The sequence below is a fragment of the Aythya ferina genome, assembly GCF_964211825.1.
Source record: "Aythya ferina genome assembly, chromosome: 2".
NCBI lineage: Eukaryota > Metazoa > Chordata > Aves > Anseriformes > Anatidae > Aythya > Aythya ferina.
In genome coordinates this window covers 160,614,132-160,635,266 of record NC_140297.1, presented here as the reverse complement: position 1 = coordinate 160,635,266, position 21,135 = coordinate 160,614,132, and the positions used below count along the sequence as shown (strand labels likewise).

Sequence of the window (21,135 nt, the reverse complement as noted above, 5' to 3'; positions counted from 1 at the left end):
TGTCCCCCCCACCCTGCTGACGAGGGACAGGGTCTTGCTCTCCTCCTGGTAGCGCAGCAGGGAGATGCTCTTCATCACGTCGGCGGCCAGGATGAAGTTCTTGACGCTGATCATCTGGTGGATGTAGAGCTGCGTGTCGATGAAGGCCATGCCCGTCAGCTCGTTGTCCTTCAGGCTCCACAGGAAGATCTGCGGGGTTAACGGGGTTATGGGGTTAATTGGGGGTAATGGGGGTAATGGGGTTAATGGGGGTAATGGGGGTAATGGGGGTAATTGGGGTAATGGGGTTATGGGGGGTCGTCGGGGGGCTGGGGTGTGCCCCGGTCCCGCTGCTGGTGCTGGGTGCCTGTCCGTGTGTCCCTGTGTCTCCCTGTCCCCATAACGTCCCCATGTCCCCATAATGTCCCTATAACATCCCCATAATGTCCCCATATCCCCTTGTCCCCATATCCCCATGTCCCAATATCCCCATTGTCCCCCTGTTCCCATAATGTCCCCATGTCCCCCTAGCCCCATATCCCCATAATGTCCCCATATCCCGTCTCCATATCCCTATATCCCCATATCCCATATCCCATATCTCCTATCGCCATATCCCCTATATCCATATCCTCTATCCCATATCCCCATGTCCCCATGTCCCCATATCCCCATGTCCCCATATCCCCATATCCCCAGTCATCCCAGTATCCCCATATCCCCATAATGTCCTCATAATGTCCCCATGTCCCCATATCCCCCCATCCCTGTAGCCACATATCCCCCTATCCCCGTATCCCCATATCTCCATGTCCCCATATCCCCATGTCCCCATATTCCTATATCCCCCCGTCCCCATAACGTCCCCATATCCCCATGTTCCCATGTCCCCATAACGTCCCCATATCCCTATATCCCCATATCCCCTATCCCCTATGCCCTATCCCCATATCCCCAGCTATCCCAGTGTCCCCATGTCCCCATATCCCCATGTCCCCATATCCCCAGTTATCCCAGTATCCCCATAATGTCCCCATATCCCCTATCCCCATATCCCTATATCCCCATATCCCATATCCCATATCTCCTATCGCCATATCCCCTATATCCATATCCTCTATCCCATATCCCCACGTCCCCATGTCCCCATATCCCCAGTTATCCCAGTATCCCCATAATGTCCCCATATCCCCTATCCCCATATCCCTATATCCCCATATCCCATATCCCATATCTCCTATCGCCATATCCCCTATATCCATATCCTCTATCCCATATCCCCATGTCCCCACGTCCCCATATCCCCAGTTATCCCAGCATCCCCATAATGTCCCCATATCCCCTATCCCCATATCCCTACGTCCCCATATCCCCATACCTCCCTGTCCCCGTATCCCCGTCCCCATACTCCACATCCCCATATCATGTCCCCACGTCCCCGTATCACATCCCCACACCCCCCCCCACCCCATAACCCACCCCATAACCCCCACCTTCTGCCCGATGGCGGACACGAGGTACCCGTTGCAGTGGCACAGGGCGGTGACGGGGCCCTTCTGCTCCTTCTCGTACAGCACCTTGAACTTGTTCTTGGTCAGCGGCTGCCCCGGCTCCGGCACCACCTCGATGATGTCCATGATCAGGATCTGGGCGCCCCGAAACAGCCGGTCAGACCCCATAACCCCCCCATACCCCCCCCCCCCGTGACCCCCCGGTGTCCCCCAGAGTCCCCCGGTGTCCCCCCGTAACTCCCCAGTGTCCCCCCGTGACCCCCCGGTGTCCCCCCGTAACCCTCCGGTGTCCCCTGGTGTCCCCCGGTGACCCCCCGATGTCCCTCGGTGACCCCCAGTGACCCCCCTGTAACCCCCCAGTGTCCCCCGGTGACCCCCAGTGACCCCCTGGTGTCCCCCAGTGACCCCTGAGGACCCCCCGGCGACCCCATGACCCCCTGGTGTCCCCCCAGTGACCCCCTGTGATCCCCCGGTGTCCCCCCGGTGTCCCCCCGTGACCCCCAGTGTCCCCCCATAACCCTCCGGTGTCCCCTGGTGTCCCCCCTGTGACCCGTGGTGACTTCCAGTGACCCCTGGTGTCCCCCCAGTAACCCCTGGTGTCCCCCGGTGACCCCCCGGTGACCTCTCAATGACCCCCGGTGACCCCCCAGTGACCCCCCGGTGCCCCCCCAGTGTCCCCGGTGACCCCCTGGTGTCCCCCCAGTGACCCCCGGTGTCCCCCAGTGACCCTCTGGTGTCCCCCGGAGTCTCCCGGTGTCCCCCGGTGACCCCCTGGTGATCCCTGGTGTCCCCCAGTGACCCCCAGTGTCCCCTGGTGTCCCAAGGTGCCCCCCCTGTGACCTCCCGGTGTCCCTCCGTGACACCCTGTGACACCCCCGGTGCCCCCTGGTGTCCCCCCAGTGTCCCCCAGTAACCCCCGGTGTCCCCCAGTAACCTCCCAGTGACCCCCAGTGACCCCCCAGTGTCCCCTGGTGTCCCCCAGTAACCCCCTGGTATCCCCCGGTGACCCTCCGGTGACCCCCCCAGTGACCCCCAGTAACCCCCGGTGTCCCCCAGTAACCCCCCGGTGTCCCCCGGTGATGCCCCGGTGACCCCCCTGTGACCCCCCATGACCCCCCAGTGTCCTCCCAGTGCTCCCAGTGACCCCCCAGTGTCCTCCCAGTGCCCCCAGTGACCCCCCCGTGTCCCCTGGTGTCCCCCAGTAACCCCCCGGTGTCCCCTGGTGTCCCAAGATGCCCCCCCCATGACCCCACAGTGTCCCCCCAGTGTCCCCTGGTGTCCCCCAGTGACCCCCCAGTGTCCTCCCAGTGCCCCCAGTGCCCCCCCAGTGCCCCCAGTACCCACCCTGCCGCGGCAGGTGACCTCCTCTCCCTGCATGAGGCACGTCCCCACGGCGATGTAGCCCTTCAGCCCCGACACCGTCTCCTCGCTCTTTAGGGACACGGTCTTCATGCAGGTGACGTGCTCCCACTCCTCCAGCTCGATCCTGGGGGGGCGAGTTGGGGGTCCCCCAGTGGGGTTGGGGTGGGTTTGGGGGGGTTTGGGGTGGGTTAAAGGGGGGTTTGGGGTGGGTTTGGGGTGGGTTTAGAGGGTTTGGGGTGGGTTTGGAAGGGTTTGGGGTGGGTTTGGGGTGCGTTTGGGGAGGGTATGGGGTGGGTTTGGAAGGGTTTGGGGTGGGTTTGGGGGGGTTTGGGGTGGGTTTGGGAGGGTTTAAGGGGTTTGGGGTGGGTTTGGGGAGGGTTTGGAGGGTTTGGGGGGGTTTGGGGTGGGATTGGGATGGGTTTGGGGGGGGTTAGGGTGGGTTTGGGGTGGGATTGGGGGGGCTTGGGGGGAGTTTAGGGTGGGTTTGGGGTGGGATTGGGGTGTATTTGGGGTTTTGGGGTGGGTTTGGGGTGGATTTGGGGGGTTTGGGGTGGGATTGGGGTGGGTTTAGGGTGCGTTTAGGGGGTTTGGGGGGGGTTAAGGGTGCGTTTGGGGAGGGTTTGGGGTGGGTTTGGGAGTTTTGGGGGGCGTTGGGGTGGGTTCGGGGGCTTTGGGGGGGTTTGGGGTGGGTATGGGGGAAATTTGGAGGGGGTTTGGGGTGGGTTTGGGAGGGTATGGGGTGGGTTTGGGGTGGATTTGGGAGGATTGGGGTGGGCTTTGGGGGGTTTAGGGGAGTTTGGGGTGGTTTTAGAGGGGTTTGGGTGGGTTTGGGGTGGGTTTGGGGTGGGTTTGGTGGGGTTTGGGGTTTTGGGGTGGGTTTGGGGTGTGTTTGGGGGGGGTTTGGGGTGGGTTTAGGGGATTTGGCGTGGGTTGGGGTGGGTTAAAGGGGGTTTGGAGTAGGTTTGGGGTGGGTTTGGGGTGGGTTTGGAGCATTTGGGGGGGTTTGGGATGGGATTGGGATGGGTTTGGGGGGGGGTTAGGGTGGGTTTGGGGTGGGATTGGGGGGGTTTGGGGGGAGTTTAGGGTGGGTTGGGGGTGGGTTTGGGGTGGGTTTGGGCAGAGTTGGGGGTTTTGGGGTGGGATTGGGGGATTTGGGGTGTGTTTGGGGAGGTTTGGGGAGGGTTTAAGGGGGTTGGGAGGTTTTGGGGTGGGTTTGGGGGGTTTTGGGGTGGGTTTGGGGGATTTGGGATGCCCACCTGGTGTTGGGGATGGTTTCCCAGCTGACGGGGGAGATGAGCTGGATGGAGAAGGCCTCCTGCTGCGGGTGGATGTAGCGCTCGTCTGGGGGGGGACACAGCAGGACCCGGGGTGGCACCGTGGGGACATCGGGATGGGGACACGGGGGGACACCGGGTGCGTGGGGATAGTGGGATGGAGCTGTGTGGGGTCACCGGGATGGGGACATGGGGGGGCACTGGGATGGGGACATATGGGGACACTGGGATGGTGCCATATGGGGACACTGGGATGGTGGCACATGGGGACACTGGGATGGCACCACGTGGGGACATCAAGATAGTGCCATATGGGGTCAGTGGGATGGTGCCATATGGGAACACTGGGATGACACTGCATGGGGATACTGGGATGGTGCCATATGGGGACACCAGGATGGCACCATGAGGGGACACAGGGATGACACTGTGTGGGGACAAGATAGAGGCCATATGGGGACATTGGGATGGTGCCATGTGGGGACACCAGGATGGCACCATGAGGGGACATCGAGATAGTGCCATATAGGAACACCAGGAAGGTGCCATATGGGGACAGTGGGATGGCACCGTGTGGGGACAATGGGATGGTGCCACATGGGGACACGGGGTTGGCACCATTTGGGGTCACAGAGATGACACCATTTGGGGTCACGGGGATGGCACCATTTGGGGTTATGGGGATGGCACCATTTGGGAACACAGAGATGACACCATTTGGGGTCACAGGGTTCGCACCATTTGGGGTCACCAGGCTGGCACCATTTGGCGACACGGGGATGGCACCATTTGGGGACATGCGGATGGCACCATTTGGGGACACGGGGATGGCACCATTTGGGGACATGGGGATGGCACCATTTGGGGTAACGGGGGTGGCACCATTTGGGGACAGAGAGATGGCACCATTTAGGGTCATGGGGATGGCACCATTTAGGGACACCAGGCTGGCACCATTTGGGGTCACGGGGATGGCACCATTTGGGGACACGGGGATGGCACCATTTGGGGACATGGGGATGCCACCATTTGGGGACACCAGGCTGCCACCATTTGGGGTCATGGGGCTGCCACCACGCGGTGACCCCATTGCGGTGCCGCCGGGCTCACCGCGCTCGATGCTCTCGAACTCCTTCTCCTCCCCGGTCATGCGGGGGATGCGCGTGCAGGGGTTGATGACGCTGGTGGCCACGGCGTAGACCTGACAGGGACAGCCAGCAGCACCGGGGGGGTCACACCTCGCGTCCCCAAAGTGCTGGGGACACGGTTTGGGGACGTGGTTTGGGGACGCGGTTTGGGGACACGGTTTGGGGACAGGGTTTGGGGACGCGGTTTGGGGACAGGGTTTGGGGACACGGTTTGGGAACAGGGTTTGGGGACAGGGTTCGGGGACACAGTTTGGGGACACGGTTTGGGGACACGGTTTGGGGACACTGTTTGGGGACGCGGTTTGGGGACGCGGTTTGGGGACGTGGTTTGGGGACATGGTTTGGGGCCACCGTTTGGGGACGCGGTTTGGGGACGCAGTTTGGGGACGCAGTTTAGGGACATGGTTTGGGGACACGGTTTGGGGCACGATTTGGAGCCACGGTTTGGGGACACGGTTTGGGGACGCGGTTTGGGGACGCGGTTTAGGGATGCGGTTTGGAGATGCGGTTTGGGGACGCGGTTTGGGGATGTGGTTTGGGGACACGGTTTGGGGACACGGTTTGGGGACGGGTACGCGGTTTGGGGACGCGGTTTAAGGACACGGTTTAGGGGACATGGTTTGGGGACGCGGTCTGGTGACTCAGTTTGGGGACACAGTTTGGGGACACGGTTTGGGGACGCGGTGTGGGGATGCGGGACATGGTTTGGGGACATGGTTTGGGGACTTGGGGACAGGGTTTGGGGCCGCGGTTTGGGGCCATGGTTTGGAGACGCGGTTTGGGGATGCGGTTTGGGGACACGGTCTGGGGACACGGTTTGGGGACACACAGTTCGGGGACATGGTTTGGGGCCGCGGTTTGGGGATGCAGTTTGGGGACACAGCTTGGGGACACGGTTTGGGGCATGGTTTGGGGATGCGGTTTGGGGATGCGGTTTGGGGACACGGTTTGGGGACACAGTTTGGAGACACTGTTTGGGGATGCGGGACGCGGTTTGGGGACACAGCTTGGGGACGCGGTTTGGAGACGCGATTTGGGGACATAGTTTTGGGATGCGGGACGCAGTTTGGGGACACGGTTTGGGGACATGGTTTGGGGACACATTTGGGGAAACGGTTTGGAGACGCGGTTTGGGGATGTGGTTTGGGGACGCGCTTTGGAGACACAGTTTGGGGCCACGGTTTGGGGCCACAGTTTGGGGCCACGGTTTGGGGCCACGGTTTGGGGACACAATTTGGGGCCGCGGTTTGGGGCCACGGGACACGTTTTGGGGCCACGGTTTTGGGGCCGCGGTACCTTGGACTCGACGTGGTACGCCACGTAGTGCGCGGTGCAGCGCAGTGGGATCTTGCGCACCGGCCAGGGCGCGTCGTAGGAGAGGTAGGCGGGCAGGACGCTGATGCGCAGCTCGCCCTGGGGGTGTCATTGTCACATTTAGGGGGGGGCAAAGGGACACAGGGACCCCCCCTGGGACCCCAGACCCACCTGGCGGTTGAAGTAGAGGAAGCCCTTGGGGCAGTTGACGTTGTGGAAGGGGGCGAAGGACTCCACGGAGCCGTCGATGGTCATGGGGTGCAGGCGCAGCGCCCCCCGCGCCGTCACCAGCAGCCAGTGGGGGGACGGGCCGCAGATGAACACCTTTTTTTTTGGGGGGGGGGGGTGATGGTCATCAAGGGGGAGGGGCGAAATCTCGGGGGGGTGGTCCCAAATTTGGAGGAGGTGGCGCTAAATTTGGGGAGGTGGCCCTAAAACTGGGGAGGTGGCCCTAAAAGTGGGGGTGCGGCCGCAGGTCTGGGGGAGGGCCCCACGTGGATTTGGGGGTCCCTAGATGGACTGGGGGGGCTGGAGGTTGAGGGGGGGGGTCCGAAATCTGGGGGGGTGGTCCCAAATTTGGGGGAGGTGGACACAAATTTGGGGGAGGTGGCCCCAAAACTGGGGGAGGTGGCCCTAAAACTGGGGGAGGTGGCCCTAAAACTGGGGGGGTGGCCGCAGGTCTTGGGGAGGGCCCCACGTGGATTTGGGGGGTCCCCAGGTGGATTGGGGGGGGCTGGAGGTTGATGGGGGGGCTCCGAAATCTGGGGGGGTGGTCCCAAATTTGGGGGAGGTGGCCCCAAATTTGGGGGAGGTGGCCCCAAATCTGGGGGAGGTGGCCCTAAAAGTGGGGGTGCGGCCCCAAGTCTGGGGGAGGGCCCCACGTGGATTTGGGGGTCCCCAGATGGATTGGGGGGGGCTGGAGGTTGATGCGGGGGGTCTGAAATTGATGGGGGGGGTCTCCAGATTTAGGGGGGTGTCCCTAAATTTAGGGGAGGGTCCTGAAATGGGTGGGAGAGGGTCCCCAGATTTAAGGGGGGGGTCCCCAAATCGATTGAGGGATCCTGAAATTGATGGGGAGGAGTCCCCAAATTTAGGGGGGGTCCCTGCATTGATTGGGGGATCCTAAAATTGATGGGTGGTGTCCCAAATTTTTTTTGGGGGGGTCCCTATTAATGGGGGGGATCCCAAAATGGATGAGAAATGGTCCTCAAATTTAGGGGGGGGGGTCCCAAGTTGATGAGGGGACCCTGAAATTGATGGGAAGGGTCCCCAGTTTTTTTTGGGGGGGTCCCTATTAATGGGGGGACCCCAAAATGGATGGGAAACAGTCCTCAAATTTAGGGGGGGTCCCAAATTTTAGGGGGGGGTCCTGAAATTGATGGGGAGGGTCCCCAAATTTAGGAGAGGTTCCCCACATCGATTGGGGGATCCCGAAATTGATGGGGAGGAGTCCTCAAATTTAGGGGGGGTCCCCAAATTTAGGGGAGGGTCCTGAAATTGATGGGAGAGGGTCCCCAAATTTAGGGGGGGGTCCCTGCATTGATTGGGGGATCCTAAAATTGATGGGTGGGGTGCCCAGGTTTTTTTGGGGGGGTCCCCATGTTAATGGGGGATGCTAAAATTGATGGGTGGGGTCCCCAATTTTTTTGGGGGGGTCCCTATGTTAATGGGGGACCCTGAAATTGATGGGAGGGGTCCCCAATTTTTTTTGGGGGGGTCCCTATTAATGGGGGGACCCCAAAATGGATGGGAAAGGGTCCTCAAATTTAGGGGGGGGTCCCCACATTGACTGGGGGGGTCCCAAGTTGATGAGGGGACCCTGAAATTGATGGGAGGGGTCCCCAATTTTTTTTGGGGGGGTCCCTATTAATGGGGGGACCCCAAAATGGATGGGAAAGGGTCCTCAAATTTAGGGGGGGGTCCCCACATTGACTGGGGGGGGTCCCCAAATTTAGGGGGGGGTCCCCACATTGACTGGGGGGGGTCCCCAAATTTAGGGGGGGGTCCCCACATTGACTGGGGGGGGTCCCCACATTGATGATGACGATGACGATGACGATGATGATGGCTGGGTGTCCCCAGACGGGGGTGTCCCCAGCTCTTGGGGGGTGCCCCCAGATATTGGGGTGTCCCCAGATGTTGGGGGGTGTCCCCAGCTCTTGGGGTGTCCCCAGACGTCAGGGTGCCCCCCCCCAGCCCCAAATCTCACCCCCGAGTAGCCGTAGATGTCCTCGAAGTAGCGGAACCTCGCCACGCGGCCCCGCGGCCCCCCCGGCTCCTCAGCGCCCCCCGCGCTCTCCGGCTTCTTCTTGGAAGGCTTCGGCTTCCTCTCGCGGAAATTGATGTTGTGGGGCACCTGGGGGGGGGTTGTGGGGTTGGGACGGGGGGCGCGGGACCCCCCAGGACCCCAAGGACCCCCCCCGGGACCCCCCCTCACCTTCTTGAAGCGCACTTTGAGGTTGCTCTGGCCCAGCTGGGAGTCGTGGCTGAAGGCCTCGTAGATCAGCAGCTCCTGGTCCACGTGCACCTGGAGGTGGGGACGGGGTCAGCGCGGCCCCATAGCGCGGCCCCATAGCGCGGCCTGGCCCCACGGCACGGCCCCAGCCCCGCATTTCAGCCCCACACATCCCTGTAACCACGTCCCAGCCCCACAGCCCAGCCCCATGTCTGCCCCCAGCCCCACACCCTGGCCCCATATCCACCCCCAGCCCCATATCCCACCCCAGCCCCACATCCCAGCCCCATACCCCAGCCCCATATCCCACCCTAGCCCCACACCTCGGCCCCATATCCCATCCTGACCTTACATTGTGACCCCAACCCCAACCCCATATCCCACCCCAGCCCCCTCACCAGCCCCACATCCCACCCCATCCCCATACCTTGACCCCCAACCCCACACCCCACACCCTGACCCCATTTCCCCCCCCATATCCCCCCCATACCCCCCACCCACCAGCAGGTACGGTTGGCTGTGCCGGTTCCCCAGCGGCACCCTGACCCCAACCCCAACCCCATATCCCACCCCAACCCCACACCCTGACCCCACATCCCACCCCAGCCCCACATCCTGACCCCATATCCCCAACCCCATATCCACCCCATATCCCCCACCCACCAGCAGGTATGGCCAGCTGTGTCGGTTCCCCAGCGGCACCCTGACCCCAACCCCAACCCCATATCCCTACCCAACCCCATATCCCACCCCATATCCCACCCCACACCCCACTCCCTGACCCCATATCCACCCCCAGCCCCATATCCCACCCCCACTCCCCACCCCATCCCCACACCCCGACCCCATATCCCACACACCAACCCCATATCCCACCCCAGCCCCACACCCTGACCCCACATCCCACATCCCAGCCCCACATCCCGACCCCATATCCCCCCCCCACCCCCTATCCACCCCATATCCCCCACCCACCAGCAGGTAGGGCCAGCTGTGCCGGTTCCCCAGCGGCACCCTGACCCCAACCCCAACCCCATATCCCACCCCAACGCCATATGCCACCCCATATGCCACCCCAGTCCCACACCCAGCCCCATATCCCATCTCAACCCCTCACCCTGACCCCAACCCCATATCCCACGCCAGCCCCATATCCCACCCTGACCCCACAACCTGACCCCATATCCCACCCCACTCCCACCCCATATCACACCCCACATCCCCCCCACCCCATATCCCCCCCATACCCCACCCACCAGCAGGTAGGGCCGGCTGTGCCGGTTCCCCAGCGGCACCCTGACCCCATATCCCCCCCCCCACACCCACCCTGACCCCATATCGCCCCCCGACCCTATATCCACCCCATACCCACCCCATATATCCCCCACCCACCAGCAGGTATGGCCGGCTGTGCCGGTTCCCCAGCGGCACCCTGACCCCATATCCCCCCCCCACACCCACCCTGACCCCATATCGCCCCCGACCCCACACCCTGACCCCATATCCCACCCTGACCCCATATCCCACCCTGACCCCATATCCCACCCCAGCCCAACACACTGACTCCATATCCCACCCCAGCCCCCTCACCAGCCCCATATCCCACCCCCGACCCCATATCCCCCCCCGACCCTATATCCACCCCATACCCACCCCATATATCCCCCACCCACCAGCAGGTAGGGCCGGCTGTGCCGGTTCCCCAGCGGCACCCTGACCCCAACCCCAACCCCATATCCCTACCCAGCCCCATATCCCACCCCATATCCCGCCCACCCCACACCCACCCTGACCCCATATCCCCCCCCACCCCATATCCCCCCCCACCCCATATCCCCCCCACCCCACACCCACCAGCAGGTAGGGCCGGCTGTGCCGGTTCCCCAGCGGCACCCTGACCCCAACCCCAACCCCATATCCCACCCCAACCCCACACCCTGACCCCATATCCCACCCCCTCACCCCACACCCCACCCCATATCCCACCCCATATCCCTACCCAGCCCCATATCCCACCCCATATCCCCCCCCCACCCCACACCCACCCCATATCCCACCCCAGCCCCCTCACCAGCCCCATATCCCACCCCCGACCCCATATCCCCCCCCAACCCCATATCCCACCCCATATCCCACCCCAACCCCACAACCTGACCCCATATCCCACCCCTTCACCCCACACCCACCCTGACCCCATATCCCCCCCCACCCCATATCCCCCCCATACCCCACCCACCAGCAGGTATGGCCGGCTGTGCTGGTTCCCCAGCGGCACCCTGACCCCATATCATCCCCCAAAACCCACCCTGACCCCATATCGCCCCCCGACCCCACACCCTGACCCCATATCCCACCCTGACCCCATATCCCACCCTGACCCCATATCCCACCCCATATCCCCCCCCAACCCCATATCCCACCCCATATCCCCCCCTCACCCCACACCCCACCCCATATCCCACCCCATATCCCTACCCAGCCCCATATCCCACCCCATATCCCTACCCAACCCCATATCCCACCCCAACCCCACACCCTAACCCCATATCCCACCCCATATCCCCCCCCACCCACACCCGCTCCATATCCCACCCCATATCCCTACCCAACCCCATATCCCACACCAAACCCCACACCCTGACCCCATATCCCACCCTGACCCCATATCCCACCCCAGCCCAACACACTGACTCCATATCCCACCCCAGCCCCCTCACCAGCCCCATATCCCACCCCCGACCCCATATCCAACCCCGACCCCATACCCACCCCATACCCCACCCCATACCCCACCCACCAGCAGGTATGGCTGGCTGTGCCGGTTCCCCAGCGGCACCCTGACCCCAACCCCAACCCCATATCCCTACCCAACCCCATATCCCACCCCAAACCCACACCCTGACCCCATATCCACCCCCAGCCCCATATCCCACTCCATATGCCACCCCAGTCCCACACCCAATGCCATATCCACCCCCAGCCCCAACTCTGACCCCAACCCCACACCCCAACCCCATATCCCACCCCAACCCCACACCCAACCCCATATCCCACCCCATACCCCCACCCACCAGCAGGTATGGCCGGCTGTGCCGGTTCCCCAGCGGCACCCTGACCCCAACCCCAACCCCATATCCCACCCCATATGCCCCCCCACCCCACACCCTGACCCCATATCGCCCCCCGACCCCACACCCCGACCCCATATCCCCCCCATACCCCACCCACCAGCAGGTAGGGCCGGCTGTGCCGGTTCCCCAGCGGCACCAGCAGCACCTCCTTGACCAGGGGCAGCTCCCCCTGGCGCGTGGCCTCCTCCTTCTTGGCCTCCCCGGGGGCCGCCGGCTGCCCGAACGAGCTGTCCACCAGCACCCGCTGCCCCATCGGGAAGTTCTTCACCAGGAACACCAGGCGCCACTCGGGCAGCTGGTAGATCTGGGGGGACAGCGGGGGGCACTGGGGGATACTGGGAGGGACTGGGGGACACTGGGTGGGGGACACTGGGGGACACTGGGGGGACATGGGGACACTGTCCACCAGCACCCGCTGCCCCATCGGGAAGTTCTTCACCAGGAACACCAGGCGCCACTCGGGCAGCTGGTAGATCTGGGGGGACAGCGGGGGGCACTGGGGGATACTGGGAGGGACTGGGGGACACTGGGTGGGGGACACTGGGGGACACTGGGGGGACATGGGGACACTGTCCACCAGCACCCGCTGCCCCATCGGGAAGTTCTTCACCAGGAACACCAGGCGCCACTCGGGCAGCTGGTAGATCTGGGGGGACAGCGGGGGGCACTGGGGGATACTGGGAGGGACTGGGGGACACTGGGTGGGGGACACTGGGGGACACTGGGGGGACATGGGGACACTGTCCACCAGCACCCGCTGCCCCATCGGGAAGTTCTTCACCAGGAACACCAGGCGCCACTCGGGCAGCTGGTAGATCTGGGGGGACAGCGGGGGGCACTGGGGGATACTGGGAGGGACTGGGGGACACTGGGGGACACTGGGGGACACTGGGGGGACATGGGGACACTGTCCACCAGCACCCGCTGCCCCATCGGGAAGTTCTTCACCAGGAACACCAGGCGCCACTCGGGCAGCTGGTAGATCTGGGGGGACAGCGGGGGGCACTGGGGGATACTGGGAGGGACTGGGGGACACTGGGGGACACTGGGGGACACTGGGGGGACATGGGGACACTGTCCACCAGCACCCGCTGCCCCATCGGGAAGTTCTTCACCAGGAACACCAGGCGCCACTCGGGCAGCTGGTAGATCTGGGGGGACAGCGGGGGGCACTGGGGGATACTGGGAGGGACTGGGGGACACTGGGGGACACTGGGGGACACTGGGGGGACATGGGGACACTGTCCACCAGCACCCGCTGCCCCATCGGGAAGTTCTTCACCAGGAACACCAGGCGCCACTCGGGCAGCTGGTAGATCTGGGGGGACAGCGGGGGGCACTGGGGGATACTGGGAGGGACTGGGGGACACTGGGGGACACTGGGGGACACTGGGGGGACATGGGGACACTGGGGGGACTGGGGGGATGTGGGGACACTGGGGGGACTGGGGACACTGGGCGACGCTGAGGGGATGTGCAGGGAGGAAGGACAGGGGGACACTGGGGGAACTGGGGGGACTGGGGGATACTGGAGGGGTTGTGTGATGGATGGACAGAGGGATTTGGGGACACTGGGGGGGCTGGGAGACACTGGGGGGACATGGGGACGCCAGGGGGGCTGGGGGACACTGGGGGGGCTGGGGGACAGTGGGGAACTGGGGGACACTGGGGGGTGGAAGGACAGGGGGACAGGGGGCCACTGGGAGGACTGGGATACACTGGGGGGACTGGTGGGGTGGGGGACATGGGGACACCAGGGGGATGTGGGGACACTGGGGACACTGGGGGACACTGGGGACACTGGGAGCGCTGGGGGGACACCAGGGGGACACTGGGGGCACTGGGAAGGCTGGGAGGATGTGGGGACACTGGGGGGATACTGGGGATACTGGGGGGATGTGGGGACACCGGGGCACTGGGGGATACTGGGAGGGACTGGGGGACACTGGGGGACACTGGGGGACACCGGGGGGACACCGGGGGGACACGGGGACAGCGGGGGTCGCGGCGTGGCTCACCTCCATGGCGCCGTTGTCGCGCACCAGTACGCACCAGTGCGTGGGCTCGGCGCGGTGCTGGTGGGGCTCGCGCTCGGCGGGGAGGCTGCGGCGCGGCTCCTCCTTGGCGGGGCTGAAGAGCGCCCCCGAGTCCCCGTACAGCATCTCCTCCTCGTCGTCCACCGCCTCGCTGCCGGCACCGCGCCGTCAGCACCGCGGGGACACCGCGGGGACACCGCCGCCACCATGGGGACACGGGCACGGGGACACGGCCACCACCACAGGAACACCACCCAGGGGACACCACCAAGGGGACACCACCACCACCACGGGGACACGGCCACAGGGACACCGCTGCCACCACGGGGACACCAGCAAGGGGACATGGCCACCACCATGGGGACACAGCCATGGGGACATGGCCACCACCACGGGAACACCACCCAGGGGACACGGCCACAGGGACACCACAAAGGGGAAACCACCAAAGGGACACCACTGCCCCCACGGGGACACCGTCACCACCCAGGGGACACCACCACGGGGACACCACCCAGGGGACACGGCCACAGGGACACTGCCACCACCATGGGGACACCACCCAGGGGACAGCACCGCCACCATGGGGACACCGCCACCACCATGGGGACACGGCCATGAGGACACTGCCATGGGGACACCACCAAAGGGACACCACTGCCACCATGGGGACACTGCCACGGGGACACCGCCACCACCATGGTGACACCACCATGGGGACATGGCCACCACCACAGGGACACCACCACCACCATTGGGACACTGCCACGGGGACACCGCTGCCACCACGGGGACACCGCCATGGGGACACTGCCACCACCATGGGGACACCGCCACGGGGACACGGCCACAGGGACACTGCCACCACCACAGTGACACCGCCACGGGGACACGGCCACAGGGACACTGCCACCACCACAGTGACACCGCCACGGGGACACCACCAAGGGGACACCACCAAAGGGACATCACTGCCCCCATGGGGACACCACCACCACCATGGAGACACCGCAACCACCACGGGGACACCAGCAAGGGGACACGGCCACGGGTACACCACCACGGGGACAGCACCCAGGGGACAGCACCACCACCATGGGGACACCGCCACTGGGACCCAACCACTGGGACACCGCCGCGGGGACACGGCCACGGGGACACCACCCAGGGGACATGGCCACAGGGACACTGCCACCACCACGGGGACACCACCAAAGGGACACCACTGCCCCCACGGGGACACCGCCACCACCACGGGGCCACCGCCACCACGGGGCCACGCCGCGCCCCCCGCCGTGCCCACCTGATGTCCTGGATGAGGGTCTCGGCCTCGGCGTGGCCGCGCAGGGCCAGCTCGTCGCGGGCGCCGGCGGCGCGGCTCTCGGTGGTGAACATCCCGCTCACATCGCGGTACACGCACAGCGCGATCACCTTCGGCTGCTGCGGGCGGCACGGGACAGCGTCACACGGGGACACGGGGACACGGGTGACATGGCGACACGAGTGACATGGTGACATGGTGACACGGTGACATGGTGACACGGTGACATAGTGCTGTGGTGCCACGGTGACACATGTGGCACGGTGACATGGTGCCATGGGTGACACAGTGACACGGGTGACACGGTGACGTGGTGACATGAGTGACACAAGTGACACAGTGACACAGGTGACACGGTGACATGTGTGGCACGGTGACATGGTGCCATGGGTGACACAGTGACTCAGGTGACACGAGTGACATGATGACACGATGACATGGTGCTGTGGTGCCACGGTGACACGTGTGGCACGGTGACATGGTGCCATGGGTGACACAGTGACACAGGTGACACAAGTGACATGATGACACGGTGCTGTGGTGCCACGGTGACACGTGTGGCACGGTGACATGGTGCCATGGGTGACACAGTGACACGGGTGACACAGTGACGTGGTGACATGAGTGACACAAGTGACACAGTGACACAGGTGACATGGTGACACGTGTGGCACGGTGACATGGTGCCATGGGTGACACAGTGACACGGGTGACACGGTGACGTGGTGACATGAGTGACACAAGTGACACAGTGACACAGGTGACACGGTGCCATGTGTGGCACGGTGACATGGTGCCATGGGTGACACAGTGACACAGGTGACATGTTGACATGGTGACACGGTGACATAGTGCTGTGGTGCCACGGTGACACGTGTGGCACGGTGACATGGTGCCATGGGTGACACAGTGACACGGGTGACACGGTGACGTGGTGACATGAGTGACACAAGTGACACAGTGACACGGTGACACGTGTGGCACGGTGACATGGTGACATGGGTGACACAGTGACACAGGTGACACGGTGACGTGGTGACATGGTGACACAGTGACACGATGACACGGTGCTGTGGTGCCACGGTGCCACGTGTGGCACGGTGACATGGTGACATGGGTGACACAGTGACACGGGTGACATGGTGACATGGTGGCACGGTGACATAGTGCTGTGGTGCCACGGTGACACGTGTGGCACGGTGACATGGTGCCATGGGTGACACAGTGACACAGGTGACACGGTGACGTGGTGACATGGTGACACAGTGACACAGGTGACACGGTGACACATGTGGCACGGTGACATGGTGCCATGGGTGACACAGTGACACAGGTGACACGAGTGACATGATGACACAATGACACAGTGCTATGGTGCCACAGTGACACGTGTGGCACAGTGACATGGTGCCATGGGTGACACAGTGACACGGGTGACACGGTGACGTGGTGACATGAGTGACACAAGTGACACAGTGACACAGGTGACATGGTGACACATGTGGCACGGTGACATGGTGCCATGGGTGACACAGTGACGTGGTGACATGAGTCACACAAGTGACACAGTGACACAGGTGACACGGTGACATGTGTGGCACGGTGACATGGTGCCATGGGTGACACAGTGACACAGTGACGTGGTGACATGAGTGACACAGTGACACAGGTGACACGGTGACATTGGTGCCACGGTGACACAGGTGACACAGTGACATGGTGCCATGGGTGACACAGTGACACGGGTGACATGATGCCACGGGTGACATGACACCATGGGTAATGCTATGACGTGGGTAACGCGATGCCACGGGTGACGCAATGCCACGAGTGACACGATGCCACGAGTGACGTGATGCCGTGGGTGATGCGATGCCACGGGTAACATGATGCCACGGGTGATGTGACACCACGGGTAATGCTATGACGTGGGTAACGCGATGCCACGGGTGATGCAATGCCATGAGTGACGCGATGCCACGGGTGCCACGCCAGGCGTGTGACATGATGCCATGGGTGACGTGACACCATGGGTAATGCTATGACTTGGGTAACGCAATGCCACGGGTGACGCAATGCCACGAGTGACACGATGCCATGGGTGACATGACACCATGGGTAATGCTATGACGTGGGTAATGTGATGCTATGAGTGACGCTATGCCACGAGTGACACGATGCCACGGGTGATGTGATGCCACGGGTGCCATGATGCCACAGGTGACATGATGCCATGGGTGACATGACACCACGGGTAACGCTATGACGTGGGTAACGCGATGCCACGGGTGACGCAATGCCACGAGTGACGCGATGCCACGGGTGCCACGCCAGGCGCGTGACGCGGGCGACGCGGGTGACGCGGCACGGGTGACACTCACGTGGTGCAGCTGCGTCTTCTGCAGCGCCAGGCGGTGCGTGCGGCCGCCGTAGCTGTCGCTCTTCAGCACGAAGACGGACGCCTGGCCCTCGGCGCTCAGGATCACCACGTAGGGGTCGGCCACGGCGCAGTGCACGATGGGCGACCCCAGGTCCACGGGGATGAAGTGCAGCTGGTTCACTGCGGGGAGAGCCCTCAGGGGGTGCCGGGACCCCCATGGGACCCCCCCGGGACCCCCTTCCCGTGCGCTCACCCCCCTCCAGCAGGCGGATGCCGAGCGGTGACACCTGCACGATGTAGCGGTTGTCGCCGATGTTGCCGGCGAAGACGGTGGGGCCCTGCGTGGCGAAGCCACTCGTGTCCAGCTCCATGATCTCCTGGCCCGTCTGCAAGATCTTTTTTGGGGTTGGGAGGGGGGAAAAAAGGGTTGGGATGCTGGCGTCGTGCCCACCCCTTTGCCCCAAACGCCGGCACCGGTGCCGGCGCCGCGCCCCCGGGGCCGTACCATGGTGGAGTCCTCGCGGCTGAGGATGAGGAAGCCGTGGCGCCGGCTCGTGTCCTCGGGGGGCTCCGGGGGGGTCGTGTCCTTGTCACTGCTTTCGCCCGTGGTGCTCGTCTCAGCCTGGGGGGAGAAGGGCGCTGGGAGACCCCGCCGGGACCGGGGGGCAGCCGGCATCCCGCGGTGGGGGGACACGGGGAGGGTGGTGGGGAGATCGGGAGGTTTTTGGGGGGAATTTGGGGATTTTTCTGCCCCCAGAGCGCAGCGAGGTGTTGGGATGGGTTGCACGGGGGGGTGGGGGGGTCACTGTGCCTGGGGGTGTGCAAGGAGGGGGTGGGCGTGGGGCTTGGGGATGGGGTTTGGGGGTGGTGGCAGGGGGGTGGTAGGAGCGGGTGATTTTGGAGGGTTTCCCTGATCCTAATGATTTTGGGGTTTAGTGGAGAGGGGGTGGGCGAGGGGACACGGGGAGGGGACACGGGGAAGGGGACACAGAGAAGGGACACAGGGAGGGGACACAGGGAGGGTGGCACCAGGGAGGGGACACAGGGAAGGGGACGTGGAGATGGGGATGTGGAGATGGGGACGTGGGAAGGGGACACGGGGAGGTGGAACGGGGAAGGGGACACAGGGAGGGGACTCGGGAGGGTGGCACCGGGGAGGGGACATGGGGAGGGCGAGTGGAAATGGGGATGTGGGAAGGGGACACGGGGAAGGTGGAACAGGGAAGGGACACGGGGAGGGGACTGGGGGAGGGGACACGGGGAGGGGACATGGGAGGGTGGCACCGGGGAGGGGACACAGGGAAGAGGACGTGGAGATGGGGACGTGGGAAGGGGGCACGGGGAACGTGGCACGGAGAAGGGGACACGGGGAGGGGACTCAGGGAGGGGACACAGGGAGGGGACACGGGGAAGGGACACAGGGAGGGGACACGGGGAAGGGACACAGGGAAGGGGATGTGGAGATGGGAATGTGGGAAGGGGACACGGGGAAGGGGACCCAGGGAACGTGGCATGGAGAAGGGACACAGGGAGGTGGAACGGGGAGGGGACTTGGGGAGGGGACACGGGGAGGGGACACGGGGAAGGGGACGTGGAGATGGGGACGTGGGAAGGGGGCACGGGGAATGTGGAACAGGGAGGGGACACGGGGAAGGGACACGGGGAGGGGACATGGGGAGGGGGACCCAGGGAACGTGGCATGGAGAAGGGGACACGGGGAGGTGGAATGGGGAGGGGACACGGGGAAGGGACACTGGGAGGGGACTCAGGAGGGTGGCACCGGGGAGGGGACACAGGGAAGAGAATGTGGAGATGGGGACGTGGGAAGGGGACACGGGGAACGTGGCATGGAGAAGGGGACCCAGGGAATATGGCATGGAGAAGGGGACACAGGGAGGTGGAACGGGGAGGGGACATGGGGAGGGGACACGGGGAGGGGACACAGGAGGGTGGCACCAGGGAGGGGACACGGGGAAGGGGATGTGGGAAGGTGGAGTGGAGATGGAGACGTGGGGACACAGGGAAGGGGACCCAGGGAACGCGGCACGTAGAAGGGGACATGGGGAGGTGGAACGGGGGAGGGGACTCAGGGAGGGGACACGGGGAGGGGGACCCGGGGAGGGGGCCGCGTGCCACCACCAACCTCCTCCTTCCTGGGCGGCGACACCACGGTCCACATGTCGTAGCAGCCGGGCAGCTCGAAGGTGGTCACCACCTGGGGCCGGATGCTCTTCTGCGGGGAGGGGGCAGCGCTGGGGGCGCGGGCGGGGGGCGGCGCGAGCCCCCCCCCCCCACCCCAAAACCCGGGCAGCTGGGGGGGCGAGGGGGGGGCTGTGGCTCGGGGCGTACGGCCTGCGCCCACCGCTCGGCGCAGCCCTGGTTCTCCCGGCTCCTGCTGTGGCGCCGGCACCGCGCCCGCGGCGCACGCTGCTCACCGCGGCACCGGGCGGCACGGCGCGGGGACACGGGGACAGGGGGGGGACAAGGGGACACGGGGACATCATGGGGACATGGGGACACGGGGACAAAGGGATAAAGGGACACGGGGACACAGGGACAAGGGGACATGAGGGTGCAGGGATGTGGTCATGCAGGGACAAGGGGACACAGGGACACAGGGATTTGGGGACACGGGGACAAGGGGACATGGGGACAAAGGGACATGGGGACACAGGGATATGGGGACATGGGGACAGGGGGACACGGGGACATGGGGACAAAGGGATTTAGGGACATGGGGACACAGGGACACGGGGACACGAGGACATGAGGACATGGGGACATCATGGGGACATGGGGACACGGGGACAGGGGGACAAAGGGACATGGGAATGCAGGGATTTGGGGACATGAGGGCGCAGGGATGTGGTCATGCAAGGACAAGGGGACATGGGATGCAAGGATTTGGGGACACAGGGACATGGGGACAAAGGGACATGGGGACACAGGGACAAGGGGACATGGGGACAAGGGGACACAGGGACAAGGGGACATGGGGACACAGGGATGCAGGGATTTGGGAACATGGGGACAAAGGGACATGGGGATGCAAGGATTTGGGGACATGGGGACATGGGGACAAAGGGACAAAGGGACATGGGGACACAGGGATATGGGGACATGGGGACACGGGGATATGGGGACATGGGGACACGGGGACAAAGGGATTTGGGGACACGAGGGTACAGGGACGTGGGGACAAAGGGACACAGGCTTGCAGAGAT

The 21,135-nt window shown here is 64.0% G+C and overlaps 1 protein-coding gene across 1 annotated transcript in view; it reads right to left on the bottom strand.

The window, feature by feature from the left end:
• The window catches only part of CPSF1 (cleavage and polyadenylation specific factor 1), a 38,303-nt gene that overhangs the window by 8,469 nt on the left and 8,699 nt on the right, over window positions 1–21,135 (bottom strand). The window contains exons 17-32 of the mRNA XM_084508549.1: window positions 20,055–20,144; window positions 18,417–18,533; window positions 18,165–18,306; window positions 17,913–18,091; window positions 15,514–15,650; window positions 14,193–14,361; window positions 12,272–12,478; window positions 9,026–9,115; window positions 8,798–8,944; window positions 6,760–6,912; window positions 6,571–6,687; window positions 5,237–5,327; window positions 4,109–4,193; window positions 2,835–2,976; window positions 1,473–1,625; window positions 13–189 (exon numbers count right to left, since the gene is read on the bottom strand). Of these exons, the coding sequence (XP_084364675.1) occupies window positions 13–189; window positions 1,473–1,625; window positions 2,835–2,976; window positions 4,109–4,193; window positions 5,237–5,327; window positions 6,571–6,687; window positions 6,760–6,912; window positions 8,798–8,944; window positions 9,026–9,115; window positions 12,272–12,478; window positions 14,193–14,361; window positions 15,514–15,650; window positions 17,913–18,091; window positions 18,165–18,306; window positions 18,417–18,533; window positions 20,055–20,144 (2,196 nt within the window). The remainder of the gene's footprint in view (window positions 1–12; window positions 190–1,472; window positions 1,626–2,834; window positions 2,977–4,108; window positions 4,194–5,236; window positions 5,328–6,570; window positions 6,688–6,759; window positions 6,913–8,797; window positions 8,945–9,025; window positions 9,116–12,271; window positions 12,479–14,192; window positions 14,362–15,513; window positions 15,651–17,912; window positions 18,092–18,164; window positions 18,307–18,416; window positions 18,534–20,054; window positions 20,145–21,135) is intronic.